This window comes from Simochromis diagramma, unplaced genomic scaffold (assembly GCF_900408965.1).
Source record: "Simochromis diagramma unplaced genomic scaffold, fSimDia1.1 OVJJ01000618.1, whole genome shotgun sequence".
NCBI lineage: Eukaryota > Metazoa > Chordata > Actinopteri > Cichliformes > Cichlidae > Simochromis > Simochromis diagramma.
In genome coordinates this window covers 4,533,126-4,555,688 of record NW_024387423.1, presented here as the reverse complement: position 1 = coordinate 4,555,688, position 22,563 = coordinate 4,533,126, and the positions used below count along the sequence as shown (strand labels likewise).

The 22,563-nt window shown below is 39.6% G+C and overlaps 1 protein-coding gene across 2 annotated transcripts in view; it reads right to left on the bottom strand.

Moving 5' to 3' along the window:
• cdkal1 (CDK5 regulatory subunit associated protein 1-like 1) overlaps window positions 1–22,563 on the bottom strand; it is a 253,811-nt gene that overhangs the window by 55,176 nt on the left and 176,072 nt on the right. For both annotated transcript variants that reach the window (XM_040013109.1, XM_040013107.1), the window contains exons 11-12: window positions 20,761–20,941; window positions 7,840–7,902 (exon numbers count right to left, since the gene is read on the bottom strand). In XM_040013109.1, coding sequence (XP_039869043.1) covers window positions 7,840–7,902; window positions 20,761–20,941 — 244 coding nt within the window. The remainder of the gene's footprint in view (window positions 1–7,839; window positions 7,903–20,760; window positions 20,942–22,563) is intronic.

Genomic DNA, 22,563 nt, shown 5'->3' with positions numbered 1-22,563 from the left:
GAAAAAACAGAAACAAGCCTCCACCCTAGAAGTTTGTTTGTTTTGATTTTTTTTTAAGTTGAAGGCAGTAAAAAAACAACAAAAAACAAAAACAAACAAGAACCTGCAATCCTGCAAAAAAAGAAGAAAAAAGCCCCAAAACAATAACACAAGGATCCAACACGGCTTAATAGGTTACACTGTCAAAGCCTGAGAGAGTCTGTATGTGAGTGTGTCCGATGGGGGCACTGGCCCCAGACAAAGTGCTCTGCCAGCTTTCTGCCCACTGCTCTTTTCATTGCTGATGGATGGGCCTTGTTCAGCACCATCTGGCTAAGGGATACCTCACATTAATCATTGTAAACACACACACACACACACACACACACACACACACACACACAAGAAGGTCTTTTAAACATAAATACAACAGAACAGTGCAATTGTCTATAAGTAATGTATACTAACTGTTTAAAAGTGGAGCGCTCCAATCACTCACTATGACTAATATATATTCATACATTTATATTTTTTAAACTAGGTGATTATTTATATTTATATTAACATAATTTTCTCTAGAGGCAGATATCGGGGGGTGTGTTTAACACCATTTACCGTGCACAGACTGCAATAGTTTAACTTGTAATGTCAAAGTGAAAACAAAAAGAAAAAGACAGAAAACACGTATGCTTTCTAAAAACCTTTTATGGTTTTTATTTTAGCGAGCCACTTACTCAGTTTGTCATTCAGAATTATTGAAGATAGATTAAGAAACAAGCTCTGTACAAAAACAACAATTAGTTCATTTAAAAACATTGTTTCATCGGGTTGGTACCCTGAAGCTACAATAAAGCCTCGACTAACTCACAACCCTCTCCCCAACTCAGTCTTTATTAATGACCTTTTCATCACAACAGGCAGATGCAAAAAAACAATAATGGCTTCAGAAACGACTATTTCTCCCCTCTCTCTAAATCTAAACGCTGACTCGCTCGTTATCTCTCCCTCAGCCTCGCGCACGAACACGCACAGAGACGCACAGACATAGGATGTGTTAGTAAACACATGATATCCTTAAATAAACCATAAGCTGAGCTAGCAGACACCCAAGGGAATCATGGAAAATGAGGGACATTATCAGCCTTCATTTATTTTTGTCTAAGGGCTATATGGGCTTAATACACGCTGATTTGCTTCAACATTTACACAGTATACGAACACGGGCAAGGACAGGAAAACCTCTGCCTGCTGTGGGAGAATGCATGCTTGACATTACATTTGCTATCATTAAAATCACATCTCACGGCCATCCAGACATTTAATCTAAAGGGATCTATTCACACATCTCCACAATCTTAGAAAAGGAACAAGACCAACGGTAACATTTATATACCATGAGCTGATTTGTAGAGTGTTAAAAACACTCTACAAGCTGGAATATTTTTTGTCAATCTAAAGGAAAACCTTCACCTTTACTGTTAAGGGAATAAGACGTTTGCGGTGCAGTGAAAACAAGCTTAAAGTGCAGCCTTTTACATATTTCCCCCATCAAAACCATTTTTAACGTACCTGAGAAAATTTTGAGTACAATTATTTTTTATTTATATTTGGCTAAAGTACGTGTGAGCATTCATTTAATCTTAATTTCTCTTTTCCAAAAATGATTATACTTATTCAGGTACACTGTACATGTATTCAAACTGTTATGAATTTAAATGATGATTACTGTAATAATATCTCCATATATCCTTCCCTGTATGGTTATATGTTGTCAATACAAGCAATGCTCTAAATATCATTACTATCACTTTAACGTTAATAATAAATAATCAGGCCCCATCATATCTTAATGACATTGTAGTACCATATCACCCCATTAGAGCACTTCGCTCTCGCACTGCAGGCTTACTTGTTGTTCCTTGTTAGTGTATTTAAAGGTAGAATTGGAGACGAGCCTTCAGTTTTCAGGCCCCTCTTCTGTGGAAACCAGCTTCCAATTTGGATTCAGGAGACAGACACTAGCTCTACTTTTAAGATTAGGCTTCAAACTTTCCTTTTTGCTAAAGCATATAGTCAGAGGAACCATGGATCAGGTGACCCTGAATCCTCCCTTAGTTATGCTGCAATAGGCATAGGCTGCTTGGGGATTCCCATGATGCATTGAGTATTTCTTCTTCAGTCACCTTTCTCACTCGCTATGAGTTAATAGACCTCTCTGCATTGAATCAACTGGTCGCAGCAGATGGCCCCGCCCCTCCCTGAGCCTGGTTCTGCCAGAGGTTTCTTCCTGTTAAAAGGGAGTTTTTCCTTCCCGCTGTCGCAAAGTGCTTGCTCATAGGGGGTCATATGATTGTTGGGGTTCTCTGTATGTATCATTGTAGGGTCTACCTTACAATAAAAAGCGCCTTGAGGTGACTGTTGTTGTGATTTGGCGCTATATAAATAAAATTGAATTGAACTTTCAGGTCAGGCTATTCATCTTTGAAGGAGACGTCATAGGTCAAATGTGGCATGACATTTTAAATACTTATACAGTACCTTCTGTACGTTGACAATATGCAGCACACTTGTAAGAATCATAGTTTTAAGTTTTAAGGCTTTTTGGCAATTTTTGACCAATAAATCGTTAAGTTGAACTTTAAGATTTCCGTGGATGTATAAATGTGTACAAATAGACTACACATGATCCCATTCTAGATCACTACAAAGTGCTACAAATGTGCTCTACAGTATAAACAAACACAATGTAATGTGCAAAATAAAAATAAAAAATATGTAAAATGTACTGTATTATCTCAACAGCTTAATTAATCCTTAATTCATTCTTTCATAAATAAGCATCCATGTATACTTTGAATTTTCATAAAAGATGACAGCATGTGGAGCTGAAAAGAAAATAGCCATAAGCTTTACGATATGAGTTTTATTTCAAAGGCAATTTCAGAAACAGATATTCTTTATGTGTAGTGTCCTGTTATTAAATTTCCTGTTATTAAATTCAAAGATTTATCCCAAAGTGGACCAGGGTTTAATGAGGCTTTCTGCAGTAGTAAGAATTTAACTTCTTCAATAAAGTTAAACTTTATCAGTATGTTCAACAAACAGAAGGAAAACATGAAAATGAAAAAAGTAAAAAGATATTTACAAGATGCCGCAGCTTACCACGCCAAGTTCTGAGTGGCATACTGTCACACATCTCGTTTCTCAATCACCGTGAGAATCATACTTAAAGAAAGAGCATGCTTATGAACCATGTCTGATTGAGATAAAAACACGTTTATAAATTTTAATGGCATTCTCTTCTTCTCCTTATTCACCCCTCTCTGCTTTTGCTAAAAATTCTCTTTTCTACTAATTTTTCTGAATGTCTGTCTGAGGTTGTGTGCATCTGCAAAGGTGTGTGTCTACACCAGTAAAAACTCTCCCAAATCTTTAAAATTACTGCTTAACACATAAAAAAATACTTTGTTACAAATAAAAAGCTAAGCTAAAGTGTTGCTACATAGCTGGATATAACTGATCTCGTTCATGATGGGAGATGGTTATTAGAGTTCATGGGTTTGACCCTTTCAGAACATGGCTTTACATATATATATATATATATATATATATATATATATATATACTATATATATATATATTCAGTGAGATCATTAACAAGACTGGCTACGGATACCGACTACGGAACGGAGCAGTTGTCAGCCACCTCCTGTACATGGATGACATCAAGCTGTATGCCAAGAGTGAACGAGACATCGATTCACTGATCCACACTACCAGGCTATACAGCAATGACATTGGAATGTCGCTCGGACTGGAGAAGTGTAGTCGGATGGTAACAAAGAGAGGGAAGGTAGTCAGAACTGAGGGGATTGAACTACCAGAAGGCAACATTGCAGACATAGAGGACAGTTACAAGTACCTGGGGATCCCGCAGGCAAATGGGAACCATGAAGAGGCCGCTAGAAAGGCTGCAACCACCAAGTACCTGCAGAGGGTCAGGCAAGTCCTGAGGAGTCAGCTGAATGGTAAGAACAAGATCCGGGCCATCAACACGTACGCCCTGCCCGTGATCAGGTACCCTGCTGGGGTAATAGGCTGGCCAAAGGAGGAGATAGAAGCCACTGACATAAAGACAAGAAAGCTCCTTACCATGCATGGAGGGTTTCACCCCAAGTCCAGCACCCTGAGGCTGTACGCTAAGCGGAAGGAAGGGGGCCGGGGACTGGTGAGTGTCAGCACCACAGTCCAGGATGAGACAACGAACATCCAAGAATACATTGGGAAGATGGCCCCAACTGACCGAGTGCTCAGTGAATACCTCAGGCAGCAGAAACCCAAGAAAGAGGAGGGAGACGAGGAACCATCATGGAAGGACAGGCCCCTGCACGGTATGTACCACCGGCAGATAGAGGAGGTGGCTGATATCCAGAAATCCTACCAGTGGCTGGACAAAGCTGGACTGAAAGACAGCACAGAGGCACTAATCATGGCAGCACAAGAACAAGCTCTGAGTACAAGATCCATAGAGGCTGGGGTCTATCACACCAGGCAAGACCCCAGGTGCAGGCTGTGTAAAGATGCCCCAGAGACAATCCAGCACATAACAGCAGGGTGCAAGATGCTAGCAGGCAAGGCATACATGGAACGCCATAACCAAGTGGCCGGCATAGTGTACAGGAACATCTGTGCCGAGTATAACCTGGAAGTCCCGAGGTCAAAATGGGAGATGCCCCCAAGGGTGGTGGAGAATGACCGAGCTAAGATCCTGTGGGACTTCCAGATACAGACGGACAAAATGGTGGTGGCTAACCAACCGGACATAGTGGTGGTAGACAAACAGAAGAAGACGGCCGTAGTGATCGATGTAGCGGTTCCGAATGACAGCAATATCAGGAAGAAGGAACACGAGAAGCTGGAGAAATACCAAGGGCTCAGAGAAGAGCTCGAGAGGATGTGGAGGGTGAAGGTAACGGTGGTCCCCGTGGTAATCGGAGCACTAGGTGCGGTGACTCCCAAGCTAGGCGAGTGGCTCCAGCAGATCCCGGGAATAACATCGGAGATCTCTGTCCAGAAGAGCGCAGTCCTGGGAACAGCTAAGATACTGCGCAGGACCCTCAAGCTCCCAGGCCTCTGGTAGAGGACCCGAGCTTGAAAGGATAAACCGCCCCCCGAAGGGGCGGGCTGGTGTTTTTTGGATATATATATATTATATATATATAGTATTATATATATATATATATATAGATGGGGTGCAACGATATTCGTATCGATATTGAACCGTTCGATACAGTGCTTTCGGTTCGGTACGCATATGTATCGAACAATACAACATTTGTAATTTATTTTATCAACTTTCCTTCTGACAATGCTGTCTGTGTTGAGCGCTCAGTAATCTGCGTTCGACTACTCCGCCTAGGCTGCACTGTCGAGCGCAGATCCACTGAGCGCTCAACACAGACAGCATAGTCCAGAAGGAAGAGCGCAGGGCAAGCTAGCAAGACAGAAGTTAAGCTATCTTTGCAACATGGACCTACCCCACTCTCATTCAGATCTGGCGTTTGGAATTATTTTGGTTTTCATGTGATGTATGACCCTGAAGGTAAGCGAGTCATGGACTAAAGTAAAACAGTATGTTGGATGTGCCATGCAATGCTCAATTACTAGTGGGAACTAGTGTGTTAGCACAGTTAGCTCGTTAACGTGTTGGCCGTCTAGCCCCATGCACGGGGCGATCGGCGGTAGCTCGTTAACGGAGATTTGCCGTGTTGTGGCGTTAAGGTCATTTCAACGAGATTAACCTGAAAGCACTAGTGGGAACACAACGAATATGACTGCACATTTACGCCGACATCATCCTAGTGCAAAGACAAAAACAACAAGCATGCTACTAACTTTAGCCGAGTCATTTAGACAGCTGTTAGCACATGATTCTCCTTATGCTGCTGAGAATATAGCCCAGAAGAAGCGGATAGTATAGCTTTTATTTTGGAAAGAGACATTTCTCTGTAATAAACTCTCTTTTCCAAAGGTGAGTGATTCCTCAATCAGATACAGGGCTCGCAATATCGCTAGCCCGACGTCCTGGGGCTAGCGATTTTTTCCAGTCGGGCTACCAAAATCTATCTCTGCCCTGCCCGTCGGGCTATTGTAGGAAGGAAAAATATATGTCAATGCTTTTGCATTCTTTCAGAAATGTAGCTGGGTAATTATGTCATTGGCATTGGTGAGCCACTGTCAATATGTGACATATTGAAATCGCGTTTGAATTTGCGCTTGTTTTTTGCTTTCACTTTGCAATCGTGCGAACTGTGTATAGAGAGCGACAGCACTGATCTGTGAGTGATGATAATTTGTGCACCAATTCCTCTGACATCGTCTTATTAATCGTTAGCTTACTATGCAAACATGACAAGTGAAATCTCCCGCAGCTTAAACATGTGAGAGGTTGATCGCGCAGAGAATCGCTGAGCTTATGTGAGTGCGTGTGTAAAAGCAGTAGGATATATATTTGACTACGATGACCTGGATGACTGAGAACCTTCACAGACAGATATATATTTTAGTTCTGCTGAGCCAAATAAGACAGGTCAGGGTGAAGAAGTGACAGCCAAAGAAAAGCTTACCACAAAACGGAGAAGTTATGACAAAGCAGACTATAAGGCAAAAAGAAAGTGCAGCTTTATGGTTTCATGGACAAAATAATTTCTGTGGCTGCAATATGACGAGCTAAATAACCAGGGCTGCACATAAGTGGTCCGCAGGTGCGCATTCGCTGTCAAAATAAAAAACACGCACAAGGGTTAGGGTTAAATTTAAAAACTGTACCTTTGAGTTAAAATATATATTTATAATTTTAATAAATGACAAATTAAAAATGCATGAACATTTTTTTGTATCGAAAAAATATCGAACCGTGACACCAAAGTATCGAACCGAACCGAACCGTGAATTTTGTGTATCGTTGCACCCCTAATATATATATATATATATATATATATATATATATATATATATATATATATATATGTATATATGAATGCAACGCATAAAAGTTATCATCCCAAAGGTTTCATCATCATAAACGTGCCTGAATAGTGTCATTTTTGTTCTGCTGTGAAATGTCAATCTGATAACATTTGATTTTCTTTTCCGTGCTAACAGCACAAAGCCAAGGTCACATGACACAGAGCAGTAAGTGTAGTAAGAGTTTCTGTGATGTTGTGTGAACAGAGTGACAACTATTGGCTGTACAGCTGTGGCTCAGACAACAAACAACAGTTTTAAGAGTGAAAAAAAGCCTCAACTCTTGTCGACACTCATCTAGTAGCACATTGTGAATTTGTTCCCCAGCAATAGCCCGTCAACAATGACTTCTAGTCGAATGTCCTCAAGTATCCAAGAGAATTTTATAACACGTAAGGCTTTTTCTTCTTATAAGTGCAGTTCATGACTTTTTGATGGCACTTCGTATGAACCCAGACAGAGATAAATACAGGAGGATCCACACATGGACAGAGATGATTAGCTTTATATCAGACTTCACTCTCTCAAACACGCTCGCTCTCACAATGCAATCAGGAACAAACACTTGAGCAGTCCTCATTCACTAGATTTCTAACAAGAGCCATAGATCTTGGAGAGACAACAAATTCATCACAGCCTTGAATACAAGGCAGCGATGGTGACCTACAACAACTAACCTTGTGGTCTAGAGGCGAATGACACTGAAAGCTCAAAGCTTGGCTCGTTGAGATACATTAAATGAGCAGATAAAGCAATATAGAGTGTTGAAAAAGAAATGCTGCAATTCACGCTGGCGAGGAAAGTTATTGAGGGACAAACGGTGAAAGATCTTACCTTATGGTCATAAGGGTTGTAAGAGTGGAAGACCTGCGACAGCTCTTTAGTTCTTTGCTTCTTCTGCAGACAGAAAAAAAAAAAAAAAGAAATGTTTAAGAATCACTTACATAATTAACACAAAACAAATAACCTCACAAATAAATGACGTTATGTTTTTTAATGACAATCTGGATGGAGACTTAAAGAGGTGCAGTATCGAGTTTGAAGCTGGATGAGGGGGTGATCATATTTTTGGAAGTGCAAACCCACGGGAAGATTTGTGACCTTGGATGATTTCAGTTTTTGATCTTAAACATTGTTACATACGTCTGTCACCTAATTCAGGTACGATTATTAATAAACATCTAAAAGTGACTCTTTTCAAGATCAACCGATCAACAACAGCAGAGGCTAACCACTCATCGTGACTGTGGCTAGCTTTCCTGAAACAGTGGCAATAACACATTCAAACCTTTAGTGCTAATTAACCACTTTGATTTAAGCTCCATCGTAGTTAAAAAGACATGATTACTCTCTTACTACAAGACTAACAATAGAACTTTAAAACGACAACTCAGTTCAGGTTTATTTATATAGCGCCAAAACACAAGAACTGTTGCCTCAAGGTGCTTTATATTGTAAGGTAAAAAACCTACAAAAATACAGAACTAGTCCGACTCAACAATGGAAACAAAAGATTTCTGATTCACAGCCTGAATTTTCTCGTCCTTCTTTATTTGCTTTGTTTGTAAAACATTTCTTTGGACGTGTGATACACCTTATTTGCATTTCCTTGTCCTCTGTATTTCTGATAATGATCATAGAGATATTATACAGATATGGACATACATTACAGCTCCACTGATATTAACTGGATTACTTCAAATGGATGGAAAAAAGCCAAGGCTTATAAGTATGCCCACAATGAATTCATAATAATAATGAACGGACAGTTGGAATGTATTTATCTGTACACCATCTGTGGCAGAAAATGCTTCACTTCATTTCTAGTTAAAGTCTGGCCTTCGTGTACTTACTGTATAATGAGATGCACAAGCGTGAGACGCGACGGTTTGAGCTGTGGCAGTTGTTAATGCAATGAGTTACATGAGGCTGATGCAGCTACAGAAAGTGCTAATTAGCTCACTGATTAGGCCATGTATGGCTAAAGGGAAAGGGCATATGAATATGGTACTGTACCTAAAGGGAGTATGCATTCATAGCTATTCTCCCTCTTGCTCTCCCCCCCTCGTGTGTCTGTCTTTTTGAGTGTTAGAATGTGCAGGGTTAAGTTGAATGTCCTTAAGCATGAGCCGTACATGCTGAACAGAAAACCTGTTGTTCTGCTATTGCACAGCTGGACAAACAGGCTAATTCCAGACTGCCAAAGACAGCTTGAGCTTTCAACGTAGAGGAAAAATGTCTGCTGGCTAACCAAGCATAACATTCAACTAACCATATTTACAACATGGTGTAGTCAAGTTTCAGAAGCATGCCATGCAGCCTCTGCTAAAGTCCACAGATAAGAGAAAAATTAGGCCAAATTAAGAAAATAATAATAATAATAATAATACAATAAAAGATGTGGTGTATGAAGAGAAATGTTGTGTTTTGGCCAGTTTGGACCTTTTCTGTTGTTCTCTGCTCCTCTCATAGCTTGTAGCTCTTTTCTCCATTCCTCCCATCTATTCGCTTTCTTCTGTTTCCATATGTTACCCATCTTTTACTCATTGTCTGTTCACTCAAGCCTCTTCTGATCCATACAATCCTGTAATCATTGGCCCCGTCCCACTGCCATCCTCACATTCTTGTTTTCATCTGATTCCCTCTCTATTCCTCTGCCAAAGGGTTCTTTGGAATCCACAAATCCTCTTTTCTCTCATTTTCTTTGCCTTTCCACAGACCCCTCAATGCCCCTCCTCCTCCTGTTCTGTTTTTCCAGAGGGGGAAAACTCATTCTAATCATTCATTCTTCGCTCTCTTGCCCACTCTCCCCCACGTAAGTATGTCTCTTGATAATTTCTTGCACTCTCTTCTTTTGCCTTGAGCACCTCGGCTCTGAGCAGCGATCTCATCATTGTTCCTCAACACCTTTCTCCCCCTTCTTATCATCCCTTCATAACTTTTACCATCACTCTGTATTCATTGATGCTCCATGGTGTGCTTGTGTGAGAGAGTGCGACTAAGACAGCTTTAACTCCAGGTAAGGATTTATCAAGCCCCAATGAATACTCAGCAGAATTTGGTTCTTTTCAGGAGCAGCACACATACACACAACGCACCAACACAACAAACAACAACAACGTGCCAACTCAAAGGCACATACTGACTAACACAAAAAACAAAAGCTGTACACTCATATGGACAACGGTATGAATACAAGGGATTCAAAGATCAACATAAAAACAGACAAACAGAAGACAAAAAGAGATAATGTGAGCCTAAAAAAAGCTGTTAAAAGATAAAAACTCATGAAAAAAAGATACATTCCCACTGTCGCACCAGATCGGGAAGAGGTGGAAACCTCAGCTCATTATTTGAAATCCTACAGCTTTGTAATATTCTCAAGTCAACTTACCTGTTCCTAACCTTTAAGATAGGCGCTACAAAATTCCTTTAAACCTCCCGACTATTGTGGAAAGCTGCTAAAGAAAGCTGAATGCTCTCATTATCCCACAACTGCTCTGTCTGTGGGTCCTAGAATAAGAACTACACTCTTAGCTATAGCAGTAAAAGTCTAATCATTTGTATTAGTTTATAGTCTAGAGGTAAAGATGTGTAGACTAAAACTCAAATAGACCGCAGATGATCTGTAAACACATAATATCATTTACATCAGCGGTCCCCAACCCTGGACTGGTCAGCGAGTCGTTTGGTACTGGGCCGCGAGAGTTGAGGCTCGGGTGTGAAATTTATGGTTTTCTAAGTTTTTATCGTTAACTCTGTTTCCCTGGCTCTTTTCCTGTGTTGTAGTTGTGTGTCTTATTTTGAAAGAAATATTTACGCTTTACCATCGTGACCAGAGAGAATAAGGGACAGAGAGGAGGATGTTACTCTCAGTGTTGTTGGTGCATATCAGAAGGACGCTGCTAATAAAGTCACACAATTACACACTGAATTCGCGTTTATTATTATATTTACCAAAAAAAGAAAAGAAAAAAAAAAATCACAATTTTTGTCTTGGTCGTTTCATTTCATTTTGTTGTATTTATCCGCAACACCTTAAAGGCCGGTCCACGAAAATATAGTCTGACATTAAACCGGTCCGTGACAAACTGCTCTGGAGTTTGTTTGTGAACCGGACCTAGACCACTTCCTCCAGTGCAGATATATCGGTCTGCACCCGAGTGCAATTATCATGTTCATATTTTTACAAGCAAACCACACCAAATGGAAACGAACCAGAGTCTGATTTAAACAAACCAAACATCACACTTTAGTTTGTTTAAATGTGACATCTGTCCAAATAGTCATTCTGGCCTCACCTAAAAATGATCCCATGACATCTTTAATGTTATCAAGTTTTCCAAACGCTCTGCATTACATGTATGACTTTTCCCTCTGTACACAAATATGTGTGTGTGCATCTGCGTGTGTTTGGGTGCATGTTCGAAGTTAATTTTGCATGCTGTCAAGGTTGTGTTAGTGACAACCCAGCAATGCAAAGCCAATCCGTGAGCGTGTGGACCTGTCAGCAGGGTGATGATGAACAATGGTTGTTATCATGACATCCATCTGTTGTTGTCCCCAGAGACGGATGCTTCATAAAACCAGAAGTGACATTACATGAATGTAGCCAAATTCCAACGCAGGAGCAGTGGCGACACAAGTAAACAATATAAAAGCCATCATAAAAAAATACAATTATCTTATCTAATAAACAAATAGCAGCACAAAGCTCATAAAGAGTTGATCTGATCAAGCTCTGACTTTGTGATCATTAACGACACCATCTGAAAAGATTCAATATTAAGACCAGGAAACAACTGCTAGTTTCACCGACTTAAAACATAAAACTAATAACGGGATTCTAAATGGTTTATTGATGACTGAGTGACTGATTTTATATGTATGTTTTTGTGTGTAAGTTACCAGCTCTGTACATGACAAGCAGAAGCTGTTTTTAATGAGTATTTTGTGTATATACTGCAATTCAGTGAGGCCCTGCGCATAGTTTGTCAATTCACAAAAAATATCGATTGCATGACTCTGTGACGCAAGGCAGTAGAATTGTGTGTAATTGCACGTTTGTGTCTATGAAACCCATACTGGTATTATTCCAGCATGCCAAAATGATTGTGTGTTGTGGGGCAAGGTAACAATGATCTTGCCAATACTTAAATTGCTTCTGGTCACCAATATGCGCCCACTTGTCTTTCCCTAATGGCAAACAGATGTTAATGATATAGAGCTCGAGCGTCATTATATCTATAGTCAAAGAACCTGAGGCATCAACTGCAGAGTTGTGCCTGTGAAGGATTTACACCTCCTAAAGCATCACAGAGTGGTCACAGTGGGGTTTATGACCTTCCTCTCTCACAGAGGTCACTAAACTAACATTTTCTTACCCACTATCTCAGTTAAGCAAAGCGTATAAAAAATATTTCTCTCTTTTTTTCATCATTCATCCATCCTCTTCCGCTCAGTCAAATCAGTGTTGTGCGAGGGCTGGAGTCTATCCCAGCTGTCATAAGGCAAAAGGCAGGGGTCACCAGACTATCACAGGGCTAACACATAGATATTCACACCTACATCCAGTTTACAATTGCCAGTTAAACATTTCAAAGCCAATGTATGGCTTTGAAAAAGCCACTCACAAATGCACCGGCCAGTGGATCTGAGCCCAGGACTTTTGCTGGAGGCTTTCCACACCACTGTCCCACAGATATATAATGCAAACTGCTAAAATGTAGCAAAGTTTATTTAGCAGCATGAGTCTCCTGTATCTGCTTATAAGAGAAATTGTGGATCATTATCTCCTACAAAGCACTTTCAGTTCATCAACATTTCTGGCATGAAAAGGCCCCCTGAGTCATTTGACCAGGGTTAAAGCCACGCCCCTGACTTAGCCAGATCCAAAGACTTTGGATCACCCAACGTCTCCTCCGAGTACTAGATCGAAGACTGGTCGCTGAAAATTTCCTAATATAATTTTCAAATCCTTCTTCCATCAGTGACTGCAAGCCATCCAGGCCTGAGGCATTATGAAGCAGGACAGCCCCAAACTATGCAGCTCCCGTGTTGTACAGGGCAGGGATGGCTCAGCAGGTAGTGTTCGCCCCGAATCCACCAACAGCTACCCCGTCTCTTCATGAATGTGTAAAACTAGAGTGAATGGGTTAAATGCAGAGGACTACAAAAATCTCACATGTGGGGACTATAAGGGATAAAAATTTAAAAAATACATATAGTATTTGTTGCCTTTCCCCTCTAAATTTGGGGTTGTGCAGAGCTAAGATAAAAGGGAAAAAAGGGTCAATTTGTCTCATCTGCGCACAGAACATTATCCAATGAGATATGAGAACATTGCCCGAGATGTTCTTAATTCTTTTGATTTCCTTCATGGTGTCCTTAGATTATATCAGCTCTTTCCGAATTGCACATTTTGTTCTTGGTGGTATCTTTGTGGCACAACTACTATTAGGGAGAGCAGCAACAGAGCTCTTGCCGCCCATTTTTTTAATAGATTGATGGATACAAAGTAGGAAATGCTGCAAAAGTGTAAAATGCTTCTTCTAAAGTAACCAGATTGTGTACACCTTTGTTTTTAAGGTGGAGCACATCTACAACCTGCACTTCTAATTGCATTCGCTTTAATGGAACACCTGGTTCCAAGTAGCTTTTGGGGAGTCATTACCACCGAGGCTCGTATATTTCTCGAGCCCGGGCTGTAAAGTGATTACTCAGTGTGTTCAATAAGGCATGATAAGTATGGCTGTTGCTGTGTTATTTGTCTAATCAGATTATTGTTGTCTATAACTGTGATTTAGAAAAAGATCAAATCACATTTTGTGAGTAATCAATTATGATATCTACATAATTCCAAAGGGTTTTGAAAAGTTTTCTTCAGAGTATATGCTTCAAGTGCACCAACAGTCAAAGTGTTCTAATTAAGAATTTCTCCAAATTAAAAAAATGACACTTTATTCACCACAATCGTCCTTCTTCAACATCAAACAAAATTCCCTTCAGTCAAAAAGCCTACTTTATTTTTCACACACTATTATTGCTTTTCCCTCCAGCTATAACAGCGCACTGATGACCTATACACAGAAAAAAATCATTTGAATTAAAAAAGAAAAAAAAAACCGTATCATTAAAATGCAATGTCTTCTATTATTAGTGGGTTAGGAGCTCATTAATCAAATGTAGGCCTCCCTAGCATAGACAGCAATTTAACCATTAACTCAACTTAATACCTGCTAGACTCCCTTTAACCAACTGTTATTAGCTCCCCTGTTATTCATGTAGTAGTGTTTTGTCTCAAATACAGACAGAGACGGAGGGGAAGCGTGGATTTTTCTGAGTGTGCGTCCAGGCATAGATAGATGATACAGAGGCTTGAAGATGGAGCTACTGGTGGCTGGCCAGCTGTTTTACTTTGACAGCTACTGCACTGGTGCCTCGTGGGTAATGGAGTTTTTAACCAATTACAACCAGGGGAAATTAAAAACACTGTCCCATTTGAGCAGCCAATCTCTTTCTCTATCACTTTTTTCTTTTCTTTGTCTCGTGCAGCTGCTCACTGGAAAACCCGGCCTCACCAGCAGACATCCAAACAGCTTCTACTTAGCAAGTTCATTTATCAAGGCTAGGTTCGAGTCACCTGGGGATGATTAGAGGGATCCAAGCTAATAATATTCACTTCCCTTTATTCTCAACACGATAGCTTTCTCTCTCCATCCATGTGGTCTCCTGTTCTTTGTGTTTTCCTACACTCGAATCTAAAGGGAGTATTCTCTCATCTAATACAGCAGGTCATAACAGAACAGGACAGCTGGACATGAAGCTGGACAGGCTTCACTCATGACTGTATTTTTCTAATCAAATATTTGTTTGCTTGTTAGAGAATAGAATGTCAAATTAAAACAATTTAACCCTAAAAATCAGGATTTAGAAATGACCAAACATTTGCACCAAATTCTCTTTTCTGTCCTCAGCTCATCGAGTGCCAAAGCAGCAAAGCGTGAAAAAAAATCTCGTTTTTGAAAAGGAGTCGTTTCTACACAGTGACATCGAGTCTCATCAGTACAATACAGATGTATTTTCAGGAGACAGTGGCACTAACAAAAAGACAGGAGCCCGAACCAGAGATTCTGCGATTTTCATTGAGGGTGTCCAAGATGTACAACATTAGAAATGAGTGTATCAGACACAAATTCAGGCTGGGTGGCTTGGAGACAAAGATGGTTTGGACACGTGTAGAGAAGGGATAGTGGATATGTTGGAGATAGGATGTTGAATACAGAGCTGCTGGGCAAGAACACAGAAGATTCAAGGGAGTAGAGAAGCAGTTTGTGCAGACAGCTGGTGTGACGGATGCAAGGGATAGGGCAAGACGGACATAGAAGATGCCCTGTGGTGACCCATTAGCAGTCATTGGTACAATATAGTAAATATGGTTTACTATATTTCCCTCAAAACCAAACTGTAACTATGAAAAACCTCACTACATACATTTACATCAACATCAGCGGCCACATTTAGGAGGCTGTGCAGAACCCCCAACATGCATCACGGTGGACATGTCCCTTTATGCGTTTCTTCCTGTCTCATTATTTCCTCCATCCATCTCCCTTTCAGCAGTGCTTTCTATCTGCTCTCCTTTCCTACACACTCTTTATCTAAGACCTCCGTTCCTAATCCATCTAGTTCTCCATGCATCCCTCCTGTGGCTATTGAACACAGTTGTATTCCAGACAAACCATCTGGTGCACTTTATTAATGACCGACCCTACATGGCTTAGATGTCGTCTGTTTGCTGTGTGTGTTTGTGTTTGAAAACAGGTGCATGCTGACTGATGCAGTGATGTTGTGTGCGGCTTTAACCACTGAAGCAGGTGTACTGTATACAGAGCCACACGAGTATATATTTCTTGTCTCTCTGACAAGAAATATATACCATTCTCTGTCACTTTTAAATTGTTCCTCAAAATGTACATTTTGTATAAAGTTTAATAACAAAAAACAAATGATTGCCATCTTATTCTAGGCACGTAAATATGGACTTTTGTTCATGTGAGGCAAGTCTGTTCTTTATTACAATGATTTTTTTCCAGTATACCCAGTGAGTCAGTGCAACAGTATCAATTTGAGAACTATTTAAACCACAGATGTTGCCTCACCAAGATAAGAAATATCCAGCATGTTTTTGGTGTACAGTTAAAACTTCTGGATCCATGATGGTATCTGGGTGCAATACTGAGCAATGAACACGGCACGGGTGACTGCCAGGTCACAGGTTTTGGACCGACATATCACGGCATCTATTTAGGGCTACACAGTTTAATTTTTATATCAATCGTGCTCGAAGATCAAACTATTTTCAAAATGAGCGCTCTGCCAACAGGGCGCTAAAGAAAAAAGCAAATCCAGCGCTCTCTTCATCACTGCCTGACTCCACATGCCTCCATGTGATGTTTCAGCCTAATAACACTAGGATGAAAAACAGAAATGCAACAGGTAACAGATCATCAAGACAACATGCAAACATCTGGCATGGCAGGAGATGAAGTCCTGGATCCTTTACATGCAACATGCGCAACACAGCTAATCGCAGTATGAAGAATACATAAAGGCCAGGAACACGTTACCTTCGTGAATTGCCCAGCATCAGCTCAGATGTCTATAAAAGCGAGCCTCATCAGTGTGTCTGTGTAACCATCAGTGTTGGGCAAGTTACTTTGAAAACGTAATTAATTATAGTTACTAGTTACTTCTTCAAAAAAGTAACTGAGTTACAATATTCTAAAAGTAATTAATTACTTGAAAAGTAACTATTGCGTTACTTAAAAAAAAAAAAATTATACCCTGGGGTCCCGGGTATAATTGGCCATTTTTAACTACTTTTGATTTTCCCTCCACATTTCACCTTTAAAAACTATTTACTTTGCCTTGTTTGGTGTCATCCTTTTCAGCACAACCTAACGTGTCTGAATTTAAACTTGTGTTTTCATTTTGACATACTATATTAACACAATTGATCTAAAATCAGACAAAAAACATAAAATCAGAGTAGAAAAAGTTATATTTTTTACTGTAACAACCACAAACATGTTTAATGAATCCTATTTCATAACTTTAAATGCAAATATAAATTGTCAATTTTAAAATCCTATGCACAAGTTTCGCAAACAACAAAGTTATTTACCTTTTACCTTGATTTTTTAAATAACCATTTCAAACTATTTACAGAACAATCAGCTGTTCTGCACTCAATAAGATGCCTCACAAATTATTTGTGCCACTCCCAAAAAACAATTTCTGTCCACTATAAAGGAGAACATCACAGCCTGATGCCTGCAGGTCTGACCAGCAGCAGGTGTATCACTCCTGTTTCTACCTGGAGACAGCAGTCGCCTCATTGTTCTGACACACAACACAAAACTATCCACAACACTACAAACTAACTACACACTCCAAACATGCTAAATGTCACAAATCTCTCACATCTCAAAACTCGCTCTCTCTCTTTTTCTGCTCTCTCTCTCGCCGTCACTCCTAAAACGTCCTGTTTTTTGTTTTTGTTTGTTTGTTTGTTTGTTTTTGGTCATAAGCAGAGAGTGCTTGCTAGCGCTGTCCTTAGACAGTAAATGTGACGAAACTATTGAGGAAAAAAACGCCACGTATATATTGTTTATCATGACTGTGGTTTTACGTGGCCTATCAACACAATTTATAAACTGGTATATGTCACCTTGTTGCTTTGTCTTTAAGTGGTCATGTGATCGGCTTACCACGACTACTTTATTCTTTCTCAGTCAAACAGCAGCACTCATGCTAGGACTGGGCGATAAGACCCAAAATTCATATCTCGATATTTTTTAGCTGGATGGCGATATAAGATATATATCTCGATTTTTTTTTAAAGCCATAAAGAACAAAAAGAGAGTTCTTAGTCAAAGCTGTGTCCCAGATGTCACACAGGCACTTTTATTAACATACAGCGTAGATGTACATGAAAAAAATTACTCAAAAATAAATTATGAGCATTTATTAAGTAATAATGCTCCATAAATAAAAGAAAACTATGTTGTTTTTGTGCATAACAAAAAGCTCACAATTGTGCAGTCAAAATGTAAACTAAAAGACGCTGAGCATAATAACAAAGACAGATTTCACAGCTGCTCTGTTCCCGAGTTCTACTGCGTGACTGACAGCCTGGAGTTTGAAATCCTCTTTGTAACCATGTCTCTTAACAGGTGCCATTTATGGTCCTTATACACACACAATACGGTAATATTACGTTGAAGCACAGTACGTATTACTCCGCGAGGCTCCTCGGTAGCTGTAATGCTCCGACAATCCATCAAGTGGTGCAGCTCCGTAGCTTACCAAAGTCGTACCAAAACATTTTTTGACACACTGCTGAGCGCCGTGTACCACATAAAATCGGTTCGCGGTCATCAAGCACAACCAGAATTCATACATAAGGCGCACTGTCAACTTTTGAAAAAATGAAAGGATTTTAGGCTGTGCAGCCCCTCTGGGCTGCATGGCGTTAGCGCGGTTAGCTCATTAACACGTTGACGCCGTCCAGTCCCACGCACAGGGCGATGGGCGGTAACTCGTTAACGGAGATTTGCCGTGTATATCTTGTCGTTGCCTGCAGGTGAAGCGATGGGGGAGGGGGAGTTGTGTTCAGTGAAAGAGAGGCGAGGTGGAGTATCGTTGCGTAGAGTCAAAAGTTGACGAAAGAGAGGCAAAGTTGCGGCTCCACAAGTATAATTACGTAACAAAGACTATATCGATATAAACGATATTGTCACATCTTATATCTCGTATAAAAATATCGATATCTTTAAAAAACTCGATATATCGACAGTCCTAACTTATTGTTTTGCCCCCTTAGCTCCAGGTGTTGTGCTAGACAGTGATCGTGATTACCGTCCGCGGGAGCGCACGCAGCTGCTTAATCAGCCACGATGAAAGAATTGAAAGACTTGATATTTTGCTTCTTTGTATCAAATATATTTACATTGTAATTTACTTCACTTTATTTTAAGTGACTCTATGAATTTAAATAAGTAAGAACAATTTTATTTTGATGCAAAGATTTGCAGCACGAATAAAGATAACGATAATGTTAACATATCAGTGTTATATTTAACTGACACTACAATAAAAATATTTCTGATGCTTAAAATCAATAAAAAAAAAAACCCATGATAAATAATTGCAATAGTACTTTTAGGCCATAATAGCACAGCCCTACATTCAATCAGCTTCTTGATCAGGTTAGCTTGTTTATTTCATCAAAATGCCAAACCATATTCTGTATGTATTAAAAGCAGAGCACTGCAGTTCAGTGAAGTCCAGTTTTTAGGATTTTACAGTGTTTTGAGTTATTTTGAAGCAGTTTTGTAAGCTCTTGTCTTACAAAAAGATGCTAATTTGACAATTAAAGGTCTTCTTACATGTCACATTTTAAACTCAAAAAGCTGAATGAAGTCTTGGACTGATTGTGCTATAATCCAAACACAGACAATAAAGGTCAGAGGAGAAGGAACGAAGAGGGAAATAAAGAAGAATAGAAGCTGCAGTGTGGTTGTGTCTGGGGATTGATCCCTCTAGGAAGCACCCGGCTTCTCCTCAGAGAGCAAAGTGAGGAAGGCGAGAAAAGGGGAAAAAGAGAATGACTTATGAAGACACTCCACTTGAAAGAGATGTGTCAACACTTTGATGGCACAGAGTATTGGAGTATAAAGGCAAGAAAGAAGACAACACGGTATAGAGTACAGCATATGTAAAAGGTCAAACTAAAGAAAAAGGAGGTCAAAGAAAATATTTCAGGTAGAAGTACAAACACAAGCAGCACATGTGCAACGGCAGCACTTCAGTAATGTGAGCTGTTGCATTTTGTTGCACGTTTTGTTCAATAACTTTAGAAACAGGATCATATTTTAGTAATAGTAAATAATTTTCCACGAGTAAAGATTTTTACAAACAACTGCAAATAATCGCGTGTCAAGTTTAGTTCCTTAAGTGGAAAAAAAATCACAAGGTGTACTATTGCTAAAGTGTATTATGAAGAAAAAAATGTGTATAATCAACGGCGTGATCATAAAGTTCAACTACATCATTACTTAGCATTGATATAATACATATGAACGCTTTAGCTCATTATATAAGAATTTAGTTCCGCCAAACAGCAATCTAGCTGAGAAATCCATGAGCGAAAAGGTCAAGAAAACGTTGGTGTGACTGAGTGTGATATGCTCAGTCTGCGTTGCTTCTCACTCCCTCCCTCACTCACACACCTTTGCAAACAATTAAGATTTTATTAGCTGTTAATTGTTTTATTTGGCAGCAGATGGGGAGATGTAGGAAGCTAGAGAAGCGATGTGTCGCAAGTTGGGTGGTTATACAAAGAACAATAATGTGTTCAGATGAGACTGTTACCACCGTTAGACAACGCTTACTAATAACATGTAGATCTCCTGGGAAGTCGAGAGAAAAATGCTTCAGACAATTTATTATTTAAGAAGATTTTCAGCTAAATAATGTCTATAAATGTCTATGGAGCGCATTAGCTTGATTTATGTTCTCTCGCAGTCACTCCTCCATACATCTCAGGATTAGTGATACTAAAATAATGCAAAATCTTCACAAGTATAGAAAAGGCTTTTACATTTTTAAGTAACAATAAGCTAAAGTTTGCTTCTTTAATTGGCATGTTTCAGAGCATCTGATCAAAACTCTGTCCGTGTCTGCACTCACCACATGTGCTGGTACTTGCTCCAACCTGGCGGCAGGCGTACCGGGTCGGGGGTAAAACTGGTTGATGAAAAGACTGGGGAATCGATAGGCTTTCACCAAGTCTATGGTTGCTTCAAAGTCTTCCTCAGTCTCTCCGGGAAAACCACAGATTATATCTGTAGCAATAGTTACACCAGGGACTCTATAAGAGAAAGAAAGACAGAGACACTTAGGTGGAATTTCAAAGTTTTTACTATATCCTAGAAAATCATTTTAAAAACAAATAGTGTATAAAAAAGGCATTCATCTCTATTTTTATTGCTCTGAAATGGAAACTAATCCCTCTCAAATAATGGATGTCTGTCCTGCTTCTTTTTTGCTACACTAAACAATTTCAGCTGATTGGGTAAAGATACTGGTAGCTACTTTGTAACACAAAAAGTGTCGCACTAGCTTTATTGACAAATTGTATCGTGCAACCAAGAGTTACAGGACACTACTTTAGATGAAAACCATGTCATAGAACATCATGTTATCAACATTTACCTTTTAAAAATCCACAGCAAAAGATCCACTTTTGCTATGAAACCAATCTACAGCACTTTAGGACCACTGGTTCATATTATCCATCTTGTGGAACTACTTTTACTTTGGTTACACACACAAAAATAAATCACAATACAATCACTGACAGCCAACTACTACCTAATTTATTACATAAGATTCTGCCCGAGTTTGGAAATCACAGACATTTGTCCACTGCTGCTGTGCACCTTTGAACTATCTAAGGCACCACAGCATGAAAGGAGGGTGGTGCCTTTCCCCGTGGACTCAGGAGGATTCAGCCAATCAAAACCTAATTAGCAACCTCTGCTGCCGATCATTAGTATTTGATTATTGACCGGCTGGCTCATTGGATTAATCGGGGCCAGTAGAATGTTGTGGGAATAAATGCAATGATTTCTTCCATGTATTTTGTTTGTATTGACAGCTGTTGGGTGGCTTGGAAAAGAACTCCATAGGGGAAAAAGGTGCATACCTATAGGACATGACATTCCCATTGAGACTGACAGCATGTGTTACCACAAATTTCAGTGATAACACCTAATCCCAAAGGCATTAAGGCATTTATTACTATTATTTATCACTATTTCTTCCAATTAACAGCCAATTAGCCCAAAAGCCCAAAGTAGCACAAGAGAATTCTTCTAAAGACAAAGCATTTTACAAGTACAGGAATCTAAATGATTTTTTGGGAAACTGGCCTTCCAATAGAATCTTCTGTAAAGATTCAAACTGGAAAAGGTTTTAAACAGAACAGAAAATAAAATTTATATTTAAATAAGCCAAACCACTGACTACAAGCTTTCTATCAAAGTACAACAGGCACAGAGTGGAATCAGAAGGAGCATCCTCATGTAACAGCACCCTGTCAAAGACAACTCACGAGACCATTACATGTAGCCTTCTATTTATGCCTTCAATCTGTTTTCTTTCTCCAGTCACTTTCCTTCTTACAAAGGCTTTCAGATGTGCTACACACACAGAAAAAGACAACTATAACGAGTGTTTGGATGAAAATCCATGCAAAGCACAAGATATTTGGACAAAAATCAAAACGCACAAAGGCATATTAAAGGGCCTTACAAAGAGAAGACAGCTCAACAAAGAAATTAAGAGTGGAAGAGACACTTTCTCTGCAATCGACAATGTGATGCATCTTTAATTACATTAACTTCCTGCATCTGCAACCCCAAGATAACCTCTGACCTATTGATGACTTCCAATTGGCTGCTGGTCATTAATATTAAATCACAGCTTGCG